At 43.4% G+C, this 23,908-nt stretch overlaps 1 protein-coding gene across 1 annotated transcript in view; it reads right to left on the bottom strand.

Annotated features, from left to right (window-relative positions):
- The window catches only part of LOC123025567 (guanine nucleotide exchange factor DBS-like), a 33,568-nt gene extending 27,059 nt beyond the window's left edge, over positions 1-6,509 (bottom strand). The window contains exons 1-4 of the mRNA XM_044434397.1: positions 6,484-6,509; positions 4,637-4,703; positions 2,883-2,998; positions 1,810-1,879 (exon numbers count right to left, since the gene is read on the bottom strand). Of these exons, the coding sequence (XP_044290332.1) occupies positions 1,810-1,879; positions 2,883-2,998; positions 4,637-4,703; positions 6,484-6,509 (279 nt within the window). The remainder of the gene's footprint in view (positions 1-1,809; positions 1,880-2,882; positions 2,999-4,636; positions 4,704-6,483) is intronic.
- Between the last annotated feature and the right edge of the window lie 17,399 nt (positions 6,510-23,908).

Below are 23,908 nucleotides of genomic sequence, written 5' to 3'. Positions count from 1 at the left end.
GCTGCAATATGGGTTGCTAAACATGAGCAACTTGGATTCACCAGGATTATTAGCCAGTGGGAGCCTTCTCTTCATGAATTTGTCCAATCCACTTCAAAAGCAATCCAAATTGGTGCCTGTCACCATGGAAGCGAATTTCATAAATTGTTGTGAACTGGTTAGAGCTCTAGCTGTTGGATGATATAAAACTATAATCTACCTATCTATCTATCTATCTATCAACTATGCACGGTGTAAAGACCTTCCTTTAATCAGTCCTGCATCTCCCACCAATCAGCTCCATGGTTCTAGCGGAAACTCGGTTCTAGCAGTATGAAAGTGGGAGAAAAATGAATGTTTCCCTATGCACTTTCTCGTAACAATGCACAACTTTGTACACTTCTATCATGATTCCCTTTATTCACCTTCTTTCCTAAGCTGCAGTAACCTTTCTTTACAGCCTGCAGCCCCTTGATCATTTTAGCTGCCCTTTTCTGCACTCTTTTCAACTCCAAAATAGCCTTTTTAGGTGTGGCAAACCATACACAGTAGTCTAAGTATGGTCACAATGATTTGTGTAAGGGTAGTATGATACTGGCAGTTTTATTTCAGATTCCTAACACGGAGATGGTCTTTTTCACAGAACAGTGGGTTGACATTTTCATCAAGCTGTCTTCTACAATCTCAAGATCTTTTTCTTGGTCACCTCAGATCCCATCATATTATACCTGAAGGGGTTTTTTTTTGTTCCCGCATGCATCACTTTATACTTTCTTTTCATTGAGCTTCATTTGCCATTTTGATGCCCATTCTCGAACTTGGGCAGATCCCTTTGGAACACCTCACAATCCCTTTCAGATTTACCCATCCTAAATAGTTTGGTGCTATCAACAAGCATAGCCTCTTCTTTACTTGCTCCTAATTTCAGGTCATTTATGAATAAGCTGAAAGGCAATGCTCCCAGTGCAGGTTGCTGTGAGACCCTACTGTTTACATCCCAATCATTGGGAGAATTTACCACTGCTCTTTAGAAGGTCAGGTACTAAAGCTGAAGCTCAAGTACTTTGGTCACCTAATAAGGACTCATTGGAGAAGACTCTGATGTTGGGAATGATTGAAGGCAAAAGGAGAAGGGGGTAGCAGAAGTTGAGGTGGCTGGATGGGGTCACTGGAGAGGTGGGTTTGGCTGGACTCCAGGGGATGGTGGAGGGCAGGAGAACCTGAAGGAATGTTGTCCATGGAGTCACAAAGAGTCGGACACAACTTTGTGACTGAACAACCACTTTTCCTTGCTATCTTATTTTTGTTCTTTAATAAATTATTGATTCAGAAGAAGACCTCTCTTCTTATCCTACAAAAGCTGTTTGGTCCGGAATCCTTGGTGAAGTCTTTTGGAAATCTAAGTAAACCAAGTTTACTGGATCAACCCTGTTTACATGTTTGTCTGTACTTTCAAAGAACTCTAAAAGTTTAGTGAGGCAGAAAAAGACTGCGAGAGCATTGTAAGTCTTTGCCTGATGCAAAACAGATAGAAATATTGGTACCGGATGGGCTTGCCTGGTGAGGGAATTCCAGAAATGGGGTTCCACATTGAGAAGGCCAGGTGGATTAGTAGATGTCAGCAAAATCAACACATTGGAATTGAAAACAAATTATCTAGCCCTCAAACTCTGCGTCTTGACTTCCGGTTGCAATCTCAGTGGCCACTAAACATTGAGCTCTTTAATGTGATCAGATATGAAGAACTGCACCCCACAGCATTGAGAAACCAGATTAACCAAACAACTTAGAGTTGTTTACCCTTTTTGCCCTTGGGGTTAATTTGCTTACCCTTTTTAAAAAGCACCGACCAAGAAGCTCTGGATTTTCAATACAGTTTTCCAGCTCTTTGAGGAAGATTCTGCCACAGAGATAAAAGAGAGGAAAAAATAGAAGAGTTTATTGTATTGCCAGTTTGATTCAGGTCTTTGTTTAAATTTTGACTGAAATGTCCCCTAGCACAAAATTTGAATATTTTGAAATAGCCAGAAGCATATATTTTAAAGCTTTTTATGTCACCTTCCAGAACCATTCCAGCAAAAGGAAGGAGGGAAACATTTAGCTCCTTAGGACATATAACCATTCTCAAACGTGACTGGACAGTATATCTGTAATATTTCCTGCCATTGCTACAAACTCCATTGCCACAAGTAATGGAAGTGCGGAATTACAATTTGCAAAACACAGCACTAACTTTGTCAACAACTCTTCTTAAAATGGCTGCTGCCATTCACGTTTCAATTCTCTACTGGTGTTTCCCAGAACAATTTCCTTCCTGATACCCCATTCACATAACATGTTGGTTTCTCACATTATTATGTTTTCTCAATAGAAAAGTCAAAGTATTACTCATATAAAAAGTTTTTCACCTACTGCCAACCTGTAAGCAATGCTCTTGTTCTGGTTCAGATCTTAAAAAGTGATAACATTTTAACCAGGGAGAGAGCAAGGAGGCACCTGACCTTAAGGCGCGTTCAGGTGAATGATTCCGAGCTTTACTAATGAAATGGCAGCTATTCTGTCTTTCCCTCCTTAAGGGATTTTAAGGGTGAGGAAACAGACAAAAGAAGCAGTAGAAAAACACAGGAGAGTTACATTGTGTGGCTATCTCCCCTTTCTAAGCTTCCATGTTTGAGGCAAGATGATTATACAATAAGGACTACCCAAAAGCACTCTCAAAAGTCTATGGTTTCAGTCAAGATCCACAGAGGTTAGCATAGGGACTAGTGATGATCCCTGTTTGTAATCCACTATGAAAATATACTGTAGACTCTGGACAGAAAAGATAATATCCCATGGAGTGTTCTGCAACTTCCATTGTAAAATGTTCATGCACGGTTATATAGTATAACATGCCAGCACACCTGTTGTGAAATTCATAGATTTCAGATAGGTTTCCAAACAGAATTTCCTTCTTGTTTGAAATTGCAGTTGGGACCAAGTGTATTAAATCAGGATTCTCCAATTCTGAGGCATAGCCCTGTTAGAAAAAGAGCAATGTGGGAAAAAATGAAAGTTTACAACCAGAAGCTCAGGTTTTCTTTTGGTCAAATCAAATTACCAAGAGAAAGAGAGAGATGGGGGTTGCTTTCTCAGGGTCCACTGATGCAATCTTTCATGATAAAACTAGTGTTCATTCAGTGTCTAGGACAGTCTTCCTTCCCCAGTAAAAATATAACCAGTCTGTAACAAAGCAATCCACATTTTGCAAAATGGAAACCTAAATTCTGTGTACTATAGAACATTTTAATGGTTACCTCTACTGCTTTGTTATTTGGTTTAGGAACTGTTGCAAATTGCCAAGAAAGCGTCAGAAATTAAATAAACTAAAATAAATTCTGAAATCTGTATGAACAATTTCAGCAAATGATCTTGATTTTACTCCTTCCTAGGACAAACTGGAACAACCTGATTTAATGCTACATCAGCGCTTGTAGTGTTGGTCCAAGAAGCCTTCCCAGTTCTGTTACTGCAATCCAGAGCAAAAGGAATAAAACGGGTGGCAAAGATAAAAGACTTAAAAGCCTGTAACCACCACCCCAACTGCCATAAAATGACACTGGATAAATATTTTGTAAATTTGTATGCTCCTCTCCAAAATTGAACTCCTATTTTCCAGGGCTCCCTTGGCCTTTGGCATCCCCCCCCCCCCACACACACACACAAACATATTTCAGGCAGAACTAATAGTAACAGTAAATCAATACACTGGCATAAAACACTGAGATAGAGATTACATTATCCTACTGAGTGTCCCAAAATGCACAGTTGCTAAGTTGTCTTTGACTGATGCATAAAGGCACAAAGAGAAGGAGCCTCTGATCTCCAGAGGCACCTTCCTGAGAGGACTGATTGGTTTTCAAGCTTTACTAGCTTCCAAAATGAAGTGTCATCTTTTTAAATGGAAGCAGTCAATACTCCCCCGAGGCAGTGTATTGTTAGAGAAGTCCAGTAATGGTAGTCAAGCTTTTTTTTCCAGGGAAGCTTGTCTGGCATTATTGGACTTCTCATAAAGGACATTCAAATTATGCTTAAAAAAGAAAAAAAGAAACAGTGAGGTTCCTTGGATCACACTTCAAAAAGCACTGTCTTCCATCAGCAGGGTAAGTGAGAAGACAGATGCAATGTTTTTAGAGCACTAGGAATTCTAGAAGGACCCTGAGTTTACGAAGTGCAAATATCCCAGGACCAACGTCTAAAAGCAGTTCCGTAGGTCTGAGTGGCTATCTTCTGTGATGTCACCAAGGGGCTTTCTCCAATACCCAAGAGCAATTTAAAGTGTTTGATTCTCACCAGAAACAAACAAACAAACAAACAAACAAAGAGGGAGGGAGGGAGGGAGGGGAAGGGAAGGTGACCGATGAGCAGTTAAGTGCATGAACATTCAAGTGACCCTTTAAAATAAGAGGCAGACAAGTTGACCAAAGGTTCCCAGGGAGACGGAACAAAGCTTAGCCAGCATTTGATATCTCCCACTAGGAAAAAAGGTGGTATATTAAATGCATAACAACAACAACAACAATAAGCTGGTCTGTGCAGCTGTCATTTCAACTGATGCATGCACCAATACCTTTCTTGTTGCATGACTGCACTATGTTTTCATAAATACCGAACTTACCTCTAATATGCTCTGAAGTTCCTCTACATAAACCCGTTCTGTTTCTATCAGTTCATTTATTATATGGCTAAGAAAGAGAGAAGAAAGATGAATTTATAGCAGCTTCTGCTATAATCCTGGAGAGATTTTTAACCATGATGTTTTTTTTTTGTGGGAGGGGGATCATTTAAACATGTGGTGGGCTGATGCACACTCTTGAATTCAAGCCTATCATGACCTGGGGGGCACGGTTGTTGCTGTTATTTAATAGGCATGGCTGACATTTTGAGCAGGCAGAAGTTTGGGAAACAGGACTTGAGATACTAAACATATGATGCGAACATGGAGTTTTAAAAAATAGGCAAACTATTATTGTCAATCATTTATAATATTTTCCCTGCTTACATTCCTTGCTTTGGAAGCTGATACAAGAGAAGGCAATGCAGAGCAAATGCAGCTTGCAGCCAAGAGCCACTGTGGAAAATGGGCAATGACCCTTGATGTCCAAACAGAGGCGTTACACACATGGAAGCACCAAAAAGATGGAACCGAGTCAAGGTTTCTTTGCACAGCTCACTTTCTCAGAAGCATCATCTTGTATTTGTCTAAGTAAACAGGAGCCAAGACAGTTTCTGACACAATAATATATCAGTCTGTCACTCACACAGATGTCATAAGGCTTTTTGTTGTGTTTGCTAGAATAACATACTAACACTGCCACATTCTGGAATTTGTCCCAAATAGACACATTTCCACACATGCAGTACTGCAGCAGATGTCATACTGGATGTCCTGGAGCCGAGTTTCAGAGATTTGGGGAATACGGGACTTAGCTGATGATGGTCAAGGTAAGAGAGATTCCAGGGAGGAAAAGAAGAGAGAGCAAAGAAAATTCTTTCAACAAATTCTCCTGGGCTTTCCATTTGTAAGCAAAGAACTGTGGGTAGTTGTTGTTGTTAGTCGCAAAGTCATGTCTGACCCATCGCAACCCCATGGACATCATTCCTCCAGGCTCTCCTGTCCTCCACCATCCCCCAGGGTCCACTTAAGCTCACACCAACTACTTCAGTGACCCCATCCAGCCACCTCATCCTCTGCCATCCCCTTCTCCTTTTGCCATCTATTGTTCCCAGCATTACGGTCTTCTCCAGTGAGTTGTTCCTTCTCATTAGGTGGCCAAAGTATTTGTGTTTCATCTTCAGTATCTGGCCTTCTAAAGAGCAGTCAGGGTTGATCTCCTCTAGGATCGACTGGTTTGATCTCCTTGCAGTCCAAGGGACTCACAGGAGTCTTCTCTAGCACCACAATTCAAAGGCTTCAATTCTTCCACGCTCACCCTTCCTTATGGTCCAACTTTCACAGCCATACATTGCAACTGGGAAAACCATAGCCTTGACTATCCGCACTTTTGGCGGCAGGGTGATGTCTCTGCTTTTTAGTATGCTGTCTAGATTTGCAATAGCTTTCCTCCCAAGGATCAAGCATCTTTTAATTTCTAGGCTGCAGTCCCCATCTGCGGTGATCTTGGAGCCCAGGAAAATAAAATCTGTCACTACCTCCATTTCTTTCCCATCTATTTGCCAGGAAGTGATAGGACCGGATGCCATGATCTTAGTTTTCTTAATGTTGATTACAGCTCAAACCATAGAAAAAGCATGTTGCACCAAGACTGGTATCAGATGCAGCCACTGGGATGGGATGGGATGGGATGTGTATGTCATTCCAGTCCTCAGTCCTATCATGCAACAAACTAAATCCACAAAAGGAGAGTCACCCATCAGTATTGCCACAAAACTGAAATCCTTCCATCTTTCCATGGCACAAATACCAGGAGGCTGCTTTAATCTGTGAACTGGACATTTCTGTACCTTAGGAGAGACCAGTCTGGTGCCATCTAGGTGTCTTCAGCTATGGCTCTCACACTCCTGACCAATGTTCAGGTAGCCTGGGGCTGCTGGAAAGGCCGTGCTAGCGGATTGCCCACCAGCAATCAGCCCCAAACTTCTCCACCCCAGGTGGCTGCACCGCACCAACCGGACATTGCAACCCCGATGCAAACTGTGGAGACACAGCGGTTGCTGGGACCCTTCGCTTCATGCCCCTCCAGCCCTGAAATAACAGCATCTGGTCCATTGGGAGAATTCGTTATTATTCGTTCCATATGGAGGGTGGGGGAATGGGGTGGGCACAGTACATCACTTGGGAGAGTGTCCCCCCCATTTTTAGTTGAAAGGGGCAGAACTGTGTGCCGTACAGTGGTTATTCAATGGGTGGGGTATTTAATTATTTTCTACACAACATTTTTTCAATCTGAATTCCCCCACCTCCAAAACTATTTGTACCTCTATTTTTCCCCATTCCATGACTACTAGTACTTTTGGCTGAATGTGCGGAACACTGCAAGATTGTGGAGGTGGCGGTAGCTGGGCAGGAAGTTTTGCACACCTGAAGCATCGACCACTCTGAAGGCTTTACTATAAAGCTCAAGGAAGGAACACAAAAAATGAAGAAAGAGCCAGGTAGAATTGGAAGAGCAAAGGAACATGAAGAGGGTTTCTTCTGTTCGTTTGTTTCATCACAGGTTGGTAAGGAAAAAGGAACAGTTGTGAAAAAGCACTGACAAGGAGAGGAAGAAAAACTGGGTTTGTAGAAGAGACACTAAGATTATTTGCAAGTAAAAGGATCAAGTAGGAAAAAACTCAAGAAAGATAGAAGGAGAGAAAGAATTTCCTGAGGCAGTTGAAGAACTGAGGGAAAGGGTGGGAACTTCTCCTTTTTATGATTGACGGTAGGGCGGGGAAGGCTTCCTGCCAAAACACTCTTAGGTGCCAAATCCTCCTAGTAAAGGCTCCATGCAGGAAGAGTCTTGTAGATGTGATGCAGAGAGAGCATGCAGAAGAACTAAAACACTTTCCTCTTCCAGCTGAGGCTTTGCCCAGGCAGCCACAACAGCAAGGGCTCTCTACCTCCTGCTTGGTAGCTTGGTAGCGTAACTGTCTCCCACCAGCACCACAAGGAATGGTAAAGAGGAGCGTGGAAACATCCAAAAGAAGTCTTTTTGGTTTTGTTGGGTGGTTTGGAAGGATAAACATTTGACAGACGCATGGTGCATTTGACAAAACACACAATGCTTTCTACCTGTGCTATGCTGTCTGCTCATTCCTCCCTTCAGCATGGATGCTTCCGTTGCAAGCCCAGGCTCGGAAGTTCAAAGCAGCTGCAGCAGTTTTTAATCAGATCTGATCTGACTGTTTAGACACATTCTATATGCGTGAGAGGTGTAATGCAAATAATAATAATAATAATAATGATAATTTTTTATAACACAAGCATTTAATTAAGCCTTGCAACAGTCATGCCAAGGCAAGTATTACTAGCTCCATTTTGTAGGATGGTTAAGCCTGCACACGCTCCAAACACCTGAGGGAGGAAAACCGGGACACTTGTTCTATGGGATTTTAACAAAGGTGCTGCTACACAATTCCGAGTAGGCAGGTAGGGTGGCCACCACATTCTGTTCTGGATCAGGCCCCCTTCATTACCGTCATTGCATCTGTGCATCTTAACAGCAGCCAGACCTACAGAAATGTCATGAGTGAAGCTTTTTCTTGTGTTAAAATATGGTGGAAAGAATGAAGCCAGGAAAAAAATTAAGAACCACCCTGGCATTAAAAAGAGGGCACATGCCACTTTCTTGGGGTCTTAGAGCAGCAAATCTTGCCAAAGATGTGTTTAACTGATGATTTGAAGGGACACTGGGTTCAGCAATCTTTTAACAGCCTCCAGCCCAATGCCTTCAGTGCTTATACATCATGGATTATTTACTTGTAATCCTTTGAATCCACCTAATAAGGAAAAATTATTTGAGCAGATTACATGATAAATGACTGCAAACAGTACACATTTTTTTAAAAAAACTGCAAACAGCATAGAAAATCCAATGTAAAACATTAGAAACAGCCATTCCAGCACACTAAGGGCAAACCTACAATGTAAAAATCCAGAGCCTTCTTGCCTAGCGCCTAGAAGATGAAGACATTAATCTCTGACTGTCTGGGAAAACTGTTCCAACAGTTTCATAAATCAAGATGGAAGTGAAACGGCAGCAACTCAAGTTAAGAACTTGTTGAACCTGATCCGTAGAGGCAAATGACACTAACTCATGCAGAATTTCTTCCTGCATGGCATCACATACAGTGTCTATATAAGTCTTCCAATTCTATGCTCCACTTCTGATGGGTCAGACTTCCCGGCTGTGCATGAAGGCATGCTGTTGATGGACATGCCACAGATTCAGTTCAGCAGCCGTTCCTGGGGAACTGGATTAGGATCGTGTTTCCAGTTGGAATCATGTGAACTTCCATAGCAGGAAGGGCTGCAGTTGCATAAATATGCCAGGGTAACACAGAGCTGGTGTCCTGGCTGAGGGACATCTGAGATGTCCCAGACAAGGAGAGCATCTGCCATCACCCCATTGTGTTAGCTTGGTGCACAGCTGGGGGTTTTCTCTGTCCTGAATGGGAGGTGCAAATTAGTGTAACTCAGCACCAAGTGTGACAAAGGATCATGTTCAGCTGCTGATAACCATGCCATCACTGGTTACAGGAACAAAAGGTGACTGCAAAAATCATTTCATACTCCTAACATATTGACCCTCACCTTTCCAAGGCCTTCCATCATCTTACAGTCCAACATGAAACAGCAATAGAAACACAGTACAAATGTGGCAGCCAGATTGAACCTCTGGGGCCTTCCTCTGCGTGCCAACCCTGTGGGATGCTCAGGGGTAGGGCCTTCTTCGTGGTGGCACTGCACCTTTGGAACAACCTCCCTGCTGCTGCCTGCCTGGCGCCAAATTTGCCATCTTTCTGGCACCAGGTAAGACAGCCTTTTATGCGAGGCCTTTAAAGATCTCTTTGGCTGCCTGAGGGGCTTATCCAAGTGGTTCTTTCCCTTTGCTGTCTTTTTCACTATATGTTTTTAGCTATTTTAAATTTTAGATTCACTTTACATTGTTTGGTTTTTACGGTATTCACATTGCATTGCATTGCAAACTCTCACTTTTATCTCCTTTTTAAGGTTCTTCGCTCCACAATGGCCGCCTGAAGGCCCCTGACAGAATGTTCTAGAAGGCTGATGTTTTCTCCCAGTGTTGTACTTCCTTGAATCAGGATAAAGGATTAACAGCAAACATGTGAAGTGGTTTATCTAGTAGCAGTATGAACTATGAATTGCCAATCACAGTCTCTCAGGCCAACCTACCTCACAGGGTTGTTGTGAAGATAAAGTGGAACTACGTATGCCATATTGAATTCCTCATAAGAGGGAAAAAAGCAGGATACAAATGCAATGTAATCCTAATCTTACCAGTACCAATACCACTGCCCAAGAGCCAAATCTTACTGGGTGATTTATAACAGTTCCTGAAAAGGATCGTGACACAATAAAAACACAGTATTTTTAATGATATGATTTAAAAACAATAAAAAATCTGAATGATTGTCACTGTCAGTACTTTCCACACCAAATTTCCTTGTGATCACAGTGTTTACAATTCCACCCTTCCATACACACCATACGTGCTGTCAATATATGCCTGATGCTTCCACTAATGTGCCTTTGATGAACTAGGCTATATTGCATAAAAACATACACTTGAATAAATGTGTTAAAGATTCAATGAAACTCATTATTTTTTCTACAACAGACTAACTGCTGGAAACAATAAAAAAGAGTCTGCAAATATACCACAATAGCAGCCATTACGCTTCTTCCAATTAGTTTACCAATTAACTCTCATGGCAGGCCAAAAAAGTGGTTGTAAATGCTTGAAATGTTTCTTTGAATTCAGCATAAGCCCTGCATTACAGCAAGGTGCTGATAGTACACTTGTCTCCATTCATTCACTCTTATATCATGTAGTTAAAACAAGTCACAATGTGATGCCAAGATGATAGCAACTGAATGTGCATGTAGCTCCCACTTAAGGAAACACTAATGTGATGAAGTTACGTCACACTTTTAAACATGGCAGATTCCCAGGAAGACAGCAGTGCCCACACTTCTTCCCATAACATATACTATGTTACTAAGTGAATTTTATTCAAATCCCCCTGGACCAAGAGAGAAATACGCAACCATGCTTCTTTTTTGAACCATTTATTTTAAATTTTATGTTTTAGTTACTATTAACAAATCAGTGCAAAAACAGATAGGTAGCCGGCTTTTCTGTGTAAGCTAAATACCAAAAAAGGTCTAAAATGGTTTGGTTTATATAACATACTTATAAAAAATAATAAAATAGGGGATATACCTATATAAACCTCTTAAGACCTTAAACACATATTCTTTGAAAACATCAAAGTAAAGAATATTCCCTTACATACAAAATATACCTTTAATAAACTGATCGCTTCATAGGTCAGCTCCATTTCAGTGTTTACCACGCTTCTTTTAAAGCTTTTAAAGTATTTGAAGAGAATTCGTACCAGCACAAAAGTGTCCCTTGCAGAACTCTGAGGCACAGGGCCAGGAATTCCTTAAACCCTGAAATATAGGCATTTGCTAGGGACCATGGCAGAATTTGCTCTCTGGGAAAGTGTTTGCAAGCCCAGGACTTAGGCAGGGCATTTGCTCTGGATAGCTCTGCACTCCCCATGAAGGAATGGGGGAGCCATCTGGGAGGTCCCCCAGATTCTTCATTGTCTTCAGAAGCTCAAGTGTGACTTCGCTGGTGCATCAGCCTCCCTGGTTCCTGGACAGGGATACCTCAACCACCACCACAATCCACACACTGCTAACCTCAGGAAAGGGACTGCGGTATGTGGGGCTGTCCTTGAGTCGGGCTTGGAAGATGCAGTTAATATGGAATGCTGGAGCGAGCAGGGTGGCTTGCCATGGGCACAGAACGCTTGCGCTGAAAGAGCTACATGGGCCGCCACTGTCCTGCTGAGCTGGGCTTAAAGCATTGCTCTCGGCACACAAAGCCCTAAACCACATAGGAACAGGCTCCATGGAAAACTGTATCCCCCAGAATAGGCCCACTGGGCGGTTACAGTCTTCTGGAAAGTATTAATATTCCTGCGACAGTCTGCAGACAACAGCATATCAACAGCCCCTCTGGCTTTTGATGAGTTCACCCTGTTTTTCCCCCAACCATTAACTTACTAAATGCTATAATGCATGTAATGATATGCACGCACACACCCCTATACATACATGCACAAACACAAAAACAAAACTCTGTACTGCAATTACATTGAAGGAGAACAAGAAAAACAGGAAGGACTGATCGATTCTATTAGGCTGCTGTGCAAACTGGAACTTCCATTTGTTAGTCCACAGAAGTGTACAAAATGTCATAAAAAGTCTCTTCGAGATTGCTTCTGGGCTGCTACTAAGAAGCTCTGCTATTTATTGCATATAGATTTTTTTTCCTTTATCATGGGAGCTCCCATGATAATAATATTTTAATGATTATCAAAATATGCAGGCAGACCAAGAAACAGCGATCAGAGTGGGAAACAGCCAGAAATAAAGCTCAATTCCACACTTAGGCTGGGGACAAAAGAGCAACATAAGATGCATGGAATACCTTGGGTATGCCCAGTGTTATTTTTGGCTCCATACAAACTTGAAATAGCAAACTCTTATCCCGTATGACAAAAAGCTTCTTGGTTTCTATAGCAATTGACTTGTGATTGTGGTATGAAGCATTGCTGTCCCAGAACTACAATCCCAAAGCTCCTTTAGACATAACAGAACTAAACTGCATTATTCTTTGGATCGCAGCCACAGAATAAGTCCTGCAAATGACACAAACTGTGCCTATTTTACAAAGCTTATTCATGAAAATGTGCCATGTAGCATGGAAGAGTAGGCAGAAACAATATCAAGCATGATTCAAAGCTCTGTGCAATTCCTACACATACATGGAGCTTCCAGTGCACAAGGGCTTCCCTCTTGTTTTCTGCTTTGGGGAAAGCCTTTGCCACAAAGTGCCAAAACTGCATTGCATGAGCACAGCATGGCCCAATGCGCAGAAAAGAATGGACTGATGAATCCCAGTGAGCATATCGCTGCTTATATGAATCGGGGCCATAGAAGGCTGAAAGCATCCAGAGACAGCCCCCTGAAATCACCTTGGTTGTCTCTAAAATCGCTACCAATCAACAAAGTATCCTGAATTCTACATATTAAAATCTGAAACTCTAACTATGTAATGTATGGATATTTAGAATACAGATCCATCTTTGTGGTAGGACTAAATTAAACAAATGTGTATCAATTCGCTCAATTTTTATATACCGTATGTTTCGCTCTATAAGACGCACTTTTCCCCCCCTCAAAAGGGGAAATGTCCGAGCGTCTTTTAGAGCGAATGTGTGTGTGCCCGACGCCCTGGACACTGATGGCCGCCTGCACCATGTGGCAGCACCTGGCCGACACGTGCTCAGAGTGCCCTGCTCCACTCCCCCCTCCAGCACAGGTGAGAGGTGTGCCACTCAGGGGGAGGCATGTGGAGGAGGAGGAGCCGCGGCCTTTAACCCACCGCTACACGGAGAGCACGGAGAGATGGACTGCTCACCCCCACTGCCCGGGAAGACCTGCTGCTGCTGCCGCCGCCGGGCCGCCCAGAAGACATCGCCAGCACGCTGCCGGCTGCCTGCACCACGTGGCACCACCTGGCCGGCACGTGCTCGGCGCACCCTGCTCTGCCCAACCCCCGGCGCAGGTGAGAGCTGTGCCGCTCAGGGGGAGAGGTACGGAGGAGGAGGAGCCAACCTGCCGGCCGCACGGAGTGATGGGCTGCTCACCCCCACCGCCCAGGGATTGCTCACCCCCACTGCCTGGGAAGACCTGCCACCACCGCCGTGCCGCCCAGAAGACCACCGCTGGCATGCTGCCAGTCCCACGTGGCACCACCTGGCCGGCATGCACTCGGCGCACCCTGCTCCGCCCCCTCCTCTGGCGCAGGTGAGAGCTGTTAATCACAGGTCAGTGTGTGTTTTCAAATGGCAAATGAAGCCCATTTTAATGAAGCCCATGGGGAAGTGATGGGGAATGTGCCTGTGATTATCAGGAAGCTTTCCATGGATCAGTTATCTGTTAGTTGATCAGACACATTTTTTTTAGGATCAGTGGATATTTGAACAGCATTACCTTCGTGTATGAAGTTTATTCTTCAAAGGCTACTTAGTCCGCTGTGTGTTTGATTTACCGTACAATATCTCATTTTTTGTCAGAAGTTTTTTTCTATTATTTACTAGTAGGGCAGCGTGGACATTACTGGTTTTAGATTTGTTATTGAATTGTCTGCAGCAGCTCTTGTATAACTGGTGTAGATTGTGGATTCCTTCAATAATTCCACTACTGACTAAGAAAGTGATGTCAGTGATTGTGAGCAACAGAGCTTCATAAATTCTGACTCTAGTGATGTTGAGTTCCCCGCTGGCGTTTTGTGCTGGATGAAGCAAGATGACGGAGGGAGCATATCCAGCCAGATGGGACTGGCGTTCCTGTCAGTGTCACTAGAGGTCTCTTGCCAGCCTATCCTTGGGAGGCTGTTTGGGAAGAAAACTTGGGAAGCTGTTTTCTCCTGTGTTGGAGCATTGCTCCATTCACCAGTGGAGGGGCAGAGTTCCAGGCAAGGATTTGTCCCCGTAGCTCAGTCCCCCAGCTGTGGTCTCCTGTTGGCACAAAACGCCACACACAAAATGCAGGCATTTGCCATACAAAGGGTGACCAACTCCCTACCTTCTGAAGCAACAAAATGTTCCAGACAGGCCTGTAGCCAGCCTAAAAATTCTGCATGTGGGGAAAGAGCCAAAAAAGTAGGAGGAGGTTTATTCGGTAAACTGCTTTTATTCAAACATTTATTTTTGAAGCCACATGCATTCTAAAAATTTTACGAAAGAACGTCAACAATTGTTATGGTTCTTGACACCAATTTACACAAAAGGTAAAAAATCAGGAATATCCCACTAGTAGAGAATCAAGAGTAAGCTACAATATGAATATGCTTTACATACAGTCTTACACTGGCTAACCACAACCTGCACCAATTTTCCCAGGGTAATTTGTGTGCCAGCAACAAGCCACTCCAGTAATCCATACCTCATTCTACGGCTTCAAAACCCAGACGACCAACCCCATGTTGATATGGAGAACTGGATAGCAAGCCCTCATGGCAAGAGTGGTGAACTGTCCTCGATGGTTCCGTCATCAGCCTCCTGACGCATGACAGTGTGAGCAAACCCTCAACGTGGTCTGTGGAGGAAGCTGAGACTGGCTTTGCAGACTCCCCAGCACCAACGTGAGCTGTTTCAGGCTCACACGGGCTTTGTCTGAAATGTGGTTTTGCAGCAGGAGATTGCGAAAGCTGGCTTTTGTGGTCTGCTTTTTGGCAGCTACGAAGTACCCTAGCAGCAGCTCGGTGGGGATTGCCTCTGGCTGCACAGCACTGCTCCAGTTCTGTTTGTGTGCACATTTGTGTGCACATAATGCTCTTCCAATAAAGCACTGCAGGAAAGCATGGTTAGCACAGTTGTGGAACTGCCGGGATGGAAGCCTCAGTGGGGACAGCATACAGGAGTGGAAATGCAGGACACACTGGGTATTCACCCTGGAAATTGTCCCGGATGAGCCCCAGACCCATCTCTCCCCCCTTGGCCCCTCAAGGCAGCTCACAGAAGGGATCCAGGAAGATAACTAAAGGTGTGAGGGCTCTTGGCTGAGAAGGCGGGGGCTTTTTGGTGCCTTGGCTTCTCAAAGGCAGACGTGATCTGCAGAGGCAACAAAGGTTTGTGGGGGAAGCGCACTCTTTTTTTCAGCATGATTCTAATCCTTTTCTAGCCGCCCCCATAATTCCCACTGGGGTACACCTTTCACCCTAAGCTTCCTGAAAACTGCCTAGATAGTTTAGGTGCTGTAGAAGCTGAAAATATTGGGGTTTTTTTAAAGTGAAAAACATCACTTGCTCTTTTTAAGGAAAAAGGGGGTTTGATGGATAATCTGCGGCCGAGTCCAAAATGACCCAGTTCCCAATCAAAACCTCCTTTTCAAAGGAACCCTGTGGTTTAACAGGTCACTGTCAACAATGTTATAAACCAGTGATGGCGAACATTTTATACCCCAAGTGCCCAAACGACAACCCAAAACCCACTTATTTATCACGAAGTGCCAACACTACAATAAAACCTGAAAACTGAGGCTTTAGTTTAGAAAAAACACCACACAGCCAGTCAAGCAAATATATATGCACACATACATACATACATACGTATCCTGGGCCGTATACTGACTGGCCATGCAAAACCGAAGACGAGTCACAGTTACTGAGTCGGGGCTCATGATGTCATTGCCTGGCACCGCTACTCCTTTCTGAGCATGCGCATGGCCCCTACATGCACTGTGATCCAACGCTCGACTCTTGGGGCAATGCTGGCGCGACGTGGCTTGCTTAACGACAGAGAGGGCTCTGTCTGCCCACTGCAGCATGCGGTTTGTCACCACTAGCCTTAGCCAACCCTGGTACACACCCCTAACCCTAATATGTATAAGTACCATTGAAAATAATGCGATTTTGGAAAAAGCCTTCCTTGAGCAGCTTTTTTGCCAAAGCTCAGCATTTCTGCCCATTCAAAACACATTCCAACCATCAAAATCATGCTAGGACACCTCGCTTTTCTAACCCTAACCCTTCCTTGGTGCACACCCCTAACCCTAATATACGGGTAAAATAATATTGAAAATAAGGCAATTTTGAAAAAAACCATCTTGGAGTAGCTTTTTCTGAACAGCTCATCATTTCTGCCTATTCTGAACACATTCCAGCCATCAAAAGCATGTCAGGAAACCTCATTTTTCCAACCTAACCCTGCCCTGGCACACACCCCTAACCCTAATATAGGGTTAAAGTTCCACTGAAAATAATGCGATTTTGAAAAAGCCATCTTAAGAAGCTTTTTCTGCACAGCTCAGCATTTCTGCCCATTCTAAACACATTCAGGCCAGCAAAATAATGCCATGACACCTCGTTTTTCCAACCCTAACCCTACCCTAGTGCACACCCCTAACACTAATATAGGGGTAAAGTTCCCCTGAAAATAAAGCGATTTTGAAAAACCCATCCTTGAGTAGCTTTTTCTGCAGCTCATCATTTCTGCCCATTCCAAACGCATTCCAACCATCTAAATCAAGCCAGGACACCTCACTTTTCCAACCCTAACCCTACCCTAGTGCACACTCCTAACCCTAATATAGGAGTAAACTACCATTAAAATGGGCGGTTTTGTAAAACTCTTCCTGAGCAGCTTTTTCTGCACAGCTCATCATTTCTGCCCATTCCAAACGCATTCCAACCATCTAAATCATGCCAGGACACCTCATTTTTCTAACCCTAACCCTACCCTAGTGCACACCCCTAACCCTAATATAGGGTTAATGTTCCACTGAAAATAATGTGATTTTGAAAAAGCTTTCTTGAGTAGCTTTTTCTGCACAGCTCAGCATTTCTGCCCATTCTAAACACTTTTGAACCGTCAAAATCATGCAAGGATTCCAACGCTGCGATGGTGAACTGTTAGAGACCGAGTGCCCAAACTGCAACCCAAAATCCACTTATTTATCGCAAAGGGCCAACACTACAATAAACCCTGAAAACTTTGGTTTTGGTTTAGAAAAAAACAACTCACGGTCCGTCCAAGCAAATATATATATATCCTGCCCAACCATGTAAAAGCTCGGATGAGTTACGGTTGAGTTGTGTCTTCTGACGTCATTTCCTGGTGCCGCTCCTCCTTTCCGAGCATGGGCATGGCCCCTATGTAGGCTGTTATCCAATGCTCGGCTGCTGGGGCAATGCTGGGGTGACTTGACTCGTGTGCCGACAGCGAGGGCTCTGCATGCCCGCTGTGGCACGCGTGCCATAGGTTCGCCACCACTGTTATAAACCCTTGTCCCTTAACGAATAGAGAGGGAAGCACACTGCCGCATTTTCTTTGGCACCTAGTTTGGGACAAAGTACGCAATGTGCACTTGGATGGGAACAAAAGCAAGGGGAAAAATGAGCATCAGAGGACATGCCAATTCTCCAAATCAACCCCTTTTCAGGAAAAGATCCCTCACACCTTTGAACTCTCTTGTCCTTGTGGGTCATTCTGGTTTCAAGGCAGATCTTATCAGGTTGCAGCTCCACCCTATCACAGGGTGATGGTAAGGAGAAAAAAGAGGCAGTCCCCATGTTCCACATTCTAGAGGAAGGGTGGGATATAAATGTGAGAGATAATTGTTTCTCAGATCAATATGCCCCCTTTCTCCAGTAAAAGTAGCAAACTTTTGTGGAAGCTAGGAACATGTTAAGTCACTAAACATAACAAAATGGTTTAATAGATAAATAAAATGTATTTTAAAATGCAACAAATGACATCATAACATTGCGGTAGTTAAAAGCTGAGCCTAAGATATTTTGCTGCTGGGCTTCATGCCTGCAGGATAGACTCTGTGTGTGTGTGCTGAAGAGAGGGGTGGGGGAGGTAATAAAGTTAGAAAAGCAGTTGGAAAACGGGGAACACATGCCTGACTTTAACAGCTAGTTTAAAGTAGGCAACTATTGCCTGGTGGAGTATCAAAAGATAATGAATTTGCCTCTGGATCACAAACTAGCCCAGACTTATCTCAGTGTTTGCCCTTCACCCCACACTCAAAGAGCATGTTTATGAATAGATATCCTGCAAGGCACTCCAAATCTTAAGGCACTTGGAACTGCCTTAGCCTCAGTCACACCTGCCTTATCTTGAAGATACTGCAGGTAGAAGGCAAAGCACCTGTGCTGCAGGCTGGATGAAGACATTCTGCTGTTGAGGCAGCTGCAAGTGGTGCCCCACCCCACCCCACCCCACCCCACCCCACCCCATGCCCCAGCTCTGGCACATGAGACAGAGAATCCCCCAAATGCTGCTCTTTAGACGTACAAATGCAGCAATAACAAATGAAATAACCAGCAATTTGCTGCCCTTTCATGACATACCAAGTCAGCCGGGGCAGCTAGCCAATGTTGTCTAATCGGTGGTCCAGCTTTGGTGCCCTACCATGAAGCTGAGCTCTCATGCAAAAGACAACACTGCCTGAAATTAGGCCAAGGGGGGCGGGGAGGGCTAGGGAGACCTCCTGAACCTTCTCTGCCCCCCTCTATATTTTTACAATCAAATAACGACATTGATTAGGATCCTTTTAGGAAACCAACAGGAAATTCTTTGCTTTTCTTTTTAAAGGTACAGATGCTACTATTTGGGGGCTCTACCTTGGTGGAATTGGCCCTCAGGTCCCTAATAGTACATGTATTTGTGGCTATATCTGAGATGAAGGGAAATTTTGATTTATGTCAATTGGAAGGAGGAAGGAGGAGTTATTGCTTAGATTTCTGACAGTAGTTCTTGAATACACCTCTCGGTTCAATGATGAACTTTAATTAATGAACTTAATCAATGATTAAGTTACAAGAACATAAACTTTGTCACAATTGAAAAATCACTCCCCCACCCACACAGCACACAAAGAGAAGAACAAACTTGCTTTTTCCAGGATCTGCACTCATATCTGTTTCTTTTCTCATGCTAGGATAGAACCCAGCCTGGAGTAGGGATCTCAATACAATCCTCAATTTGAGGATCCATGTTGGATGCAAATATGAAAGGCTCGCTGATCACAATCTTCATAACAGATACTAAAGCAACATGCATATAAAAGTTAGGACCATCTGGCCTCTTACCTCTTATAGTGAGGAACTCAGCAACAGGACTGCAAAATTTCATGCCAGGTGACCAAATCTGGTCGCACAGCGGTCTTCTGCCATGTGGTCTCAGCCCTTCCTCTACTTCACTCCCATCCTCTTTCCCAGAACCACCAACCTTTTGGCGGTTTCCTGCTATTCTGTAGTCCCCCTCCCCCTTTTAAAAGACTGAAGCATTTCACTTAAGGCTTAGTGTGCTAGCACAAAAAGCTTTGAGCACAACCACACTTTTTTCATATGTGTGTTTTTTCCCTTCCACCACTGGAATGTAAACACTGATTGCTTATCTGACATGGAATTTTGCTCTCAGGCTGAAAGTGGTTTAAACCCCCCCCCCCCCGCCCTGCACAGGTGTTTGCTGCTTGTGTAAAGGGCTAAAGGGGGAAGGGGGATATGGAGACATGGAAGACCTGCCTGAAGCATCCCTGTACGCTTGGTACCCAGTGGATCTCCACATGATCCGTACAAAGGTGTGTGCCAGGCTGAATGTTCCGCTGAATGTGCTTACAGAGCAACTCCACACAGCCCCACAGGTGAGAGTACACCGGGTACAAGAGATCGGGAGAAGCAAGAATTTTTTTTAATAACTTAAGAGCCTTTACAACATATGAGGCAAAATGCAGGTTGGGCATTGGTAAAACAAATTTGGATAAAACAAATTAAGGAATGGTGAGTGTGAAAGATTAGATGTATAGTTAAAATAGGATTAAATGTATGCATGTGAGTATGTATCTGTATCTCCTTCATGGATCACTGCCTTGTCGTGGCAAAGGGGCTTGTGTAGCTCAATGAAGCTATGAGCTATGCCGTGCAGGACCACCCAAGATGGACACGGACAGTACCAAAAAGCAAAAAGATATGATGCCAGAAGATGAGTCCCTCAGGTCGGAAGGTGTCCAATATGCTACTGGGGAATAGCAGAGGGCTAGTACTAGTAGCGCCAGAAAGAATGAAGCGACTGGGTCAAAGCCGAAAGGACACCCAGTTGTGAATGTATCTGGTGGTGAAAGGAGAGTCCGATGCTGCAAAGGAACTCCATAGGAACCTGGAATGTAAGATCTATGAATCAAGGCAAGTTGAATGTGGTCAAACAAGAGATGTCAAGACTGAATATCGACATCTTAGGAATCAGTGAACTAAAATGGACAGGAATGGGTGAATTTAATTCAGAAGACCATCAGGTATACTACTGCGGGAAAGAATCCCTCAGAAGAAATGGAGTAGGAAGTCATAGTCAACAAAAGAGTAGGAAAAGCAGTACTGGGATACAATCTCCAAAATGACAGAATGATCTCAGTTTGAATCCAAGGCAAACCATTCAACATCACAGTAGTCCAAGTCTATGCCCCAACCACTGGTGCTGAAGAGGCTGAAGTTGACCGGTTCTATGAAGGCCTGCAATACCTTCTAGACTTAACACCAAAAAATGATGTCCTTATCATCATGGGGGATTGGAATGCTAAAGTAGGAAGTCAAACGATAATCAGAATAACAGGTAAGTTTGGCCTTGAAGTACAAAATGAAGCAGGGCACAGGCTGGTAGAATTTTGTCAAGAGAATATGATGGTGATAGCAAACGCTCTTTTCCAACAACCCAAGAGACGACTCTACACATGGACATCACCAGACGGTCAACACAGAAATCAGAGTGGCTACGTGCTCTGCAGCCAAAGAGGGAGAAGCTGTATACAGTCAGTAAAAACTAGACTAGGAGCTGACTGTGGCTCAGATCACGAACCTCTTGTTGCAAAATTCAGGCTTACATTGAAGAAAGTAGGGGAAAGCACTAGGTCACTCAGGTATGACCTAAATCATATCCCTGATGAATATACAGTAGAGGTGACAAATAGATTTAAGGAATTAGATTTGATAGACAGAGTGCCTGAAGAACTATGGATGGAGGCTCGCAACATTGTACAAGAGGGTAGCAACTAAAACCATCCCAAAGAAAAAGAAATGCAAGAAAGCAAAATGGCTGTCTGGGGAAGCTTTACAAATAGCTGAGGAAAGAAGGGAAGTGAAAGGCAAGGGAGAAAGAAAGATATACCCAAGTGAATATAGAATTCCAGAGAATAGCTAGAAGAGACAAGAATGCCTTCTTAAATGAACAGTGCAAAGAAATAGAAGAAAACAATAGAATAGGGAGGACCAGAGATCTCTTCAAGAAAATTGGAGATATCAAGGGAACATTTCATGCAAAGATGGGCATGATAAAGGACCAAAATGGCAGGGACCTAACAGAGGCAGAAGAGATTAAGAAGAGGTGGCAAGATTACACAGAAGAACTATACAAGAAAGAGCTTAATGTTCCTGATAACCATGATGCGATGGTCACTGACCTTGAGCCAAACATCATGGAATGTGAAGATAAATGAGCCTTAGGAAGACTGAGCAACAACAAAGCTAATGGAGGTGACAGTATTCCAGCTGAGCTATTCAAAATCTTAAAAGGTGATTCAGTAAAAGTGCTACACAAAATATGCCAGCAAACTTGCAAAACTCAACAGTGGCCACAAGATTGGAAAAGCTCAGTTTACATTCCGATCCCAAAGAAGGGCAATGCCAAAGAATGTTCAAACTACCGCACCATTGCACTCATTTCACATGCTAGCAAAGTTATGCTCAAAATCCTGCAAGCTGGGCTCCAGCAGTATGTGGACCGAGAACTACCAGAAGTACAGGTAGGATTTCAAAGAGGGAGAGGAACTAGAGATCAAATTGCCAACATACGCTGGATCAGGGAGAAAGGTAGGGAGAAAGGTAGGGAGAAAGGTAGGGAGTTTCAGAAAAACATCCACTTCTGCTTCATTGACTATGCTAAAGCCTTTGATTGTGTGGATCACAACAAACTGTAGCAAGTTCTTAAAGAGATGGGAGCACCAGACCATCTTATTTGTTTCTTGAGAAATCTATATGCGGGTCAAGAAGCAACAGTGAGAACTGGACACAGAACCACTGATTGATTCAAAATTGAGAAAGGAGTTTGGCAAGGCTGTATATTGTCACCCTGCCTGTTTAAATTATATGCAGAGCACATTATGAGAAAGGCGGGGCTAGATCAATCACCAGTTGGAATTAAGATTGCCGGGAGAAATATCAACAACCTCAGATATGCAGATGATACCACTCTCATGGCAGAAAGTGAAGAGGAACTAAAGAGCCTCTTGATGCGGGTGAAGCAGGAGAGTGCAAAAGTTGGCTTGAAACTCAACATTAAGAAAACTAAGATCATGGCATCCGGTCCTATCACTTCCTGGAAAATAGATGGGGAAGAAATAGAGGTAGTGACGGATTTTATTTTCCTGGGCTCCAAGATCACCGCAGACAAGGACTCCAGCCAAGAAATTAAAAGACACTTGCTCCTGGGGAGGAAAGCTATGGCAAATCTAGACAGCATACTAAAAAGCAGAGACATCACCCTGCCAATACAAGTGCGTATAGTCAAGGCTATGGTTTTCCCAGTTGCAATGTATGGCTGTGAAAGTTGGACCATAAGGAAGGCTGAGCGCCAAAGAATTGAGGCCTTTGAATTGTGGTGCTGGAGGAGACTCCTGTGAGTCCCTTGGACCACAAGGCGATCAAACCGGTCAGTCCTAGAGGAGATCAACCCTGACTGCTCTTTGGAAGGCCAGATACTGAAGATGAAGCTCAAATACTTAGGCCACCTAATGAGAAGGAAGGACTCCCTGGAGAAGAGTCTAATGCTGGGACCAATAGATGGGAAAAGAAGAAGGGGACGGCAGAGAATGAGGTGGTTAGATGGAGACACTGAAGCAGCTGGTGTGAGCTTGAGTGGACTCCAGGGGATGGTGGAGGACAGGAGAGCCTGGAGGAATGTTGTCCATGAGGTTGCAATGGGTTGGACATGACTTCACGACTAACAACAACAACTATGTATTTGTATACACAAAGAGAGGGAAGAAGGGAAGGAGATAGTGCTTGGCAGAAAATATTAACACAAACACTTTTGGTTTTTCCATAATTTGTCAGTTTACTAAATTTTTATGGCAGTATAAAAATATTTCACACCTTCATAGTTTTGACTATCTTGTGCACATCAAATCATATATCTATTTCAATTCCAGATCATAACAAAACAAAATACTCATGCAAGACACTGTGGCATTATGTAGAAGTGTTAATTATGTTACTTATCTCTCTCTCTCTCTCTCTCTCTCTCTCTCTCTCTCTCTCTCTCTCTCTCACACACACACACACACACACACACATATACATATACATATACATATACATATACATATACATATACATATACATATACACACACATACTATTCTTGCAAAACGTTACTGGACTTAAAACATTTACCAAGATGTATTTGTATTTTTATAATATGCAAACACATTAAAGAAAAAAAGAATATGACATATCACTGGAAAAGTTTCTGATTTCTGGAATTATAAATTGATTCAAGGCAGTAGGATTCTTAAAACACAGGTTCATAAAACCAATGTCATGTCTATTTAAAACGGCTGACAATA

Source organism: Varanus komodoensis, unplaced genomic scaffold, assembly GCF_004798865.1.
Source record: "Varanus komodoensis strain SLA01 unplaced genomic scaffold, ASM479886v1 scaffold28, whole genome shotgun sequence".
NCBI classification, from domain to species: domain Eukaryota; kingdom Metazoa; phylum Chordata; class Lepidosauria; order Squamata; family Varanidae; genus Varanus; species Varanus komodoensis.
Note: the sequence above shows the minus strand (reverse complement) of the source record. Positions and strands in the feature narration are given on the sequence as shown.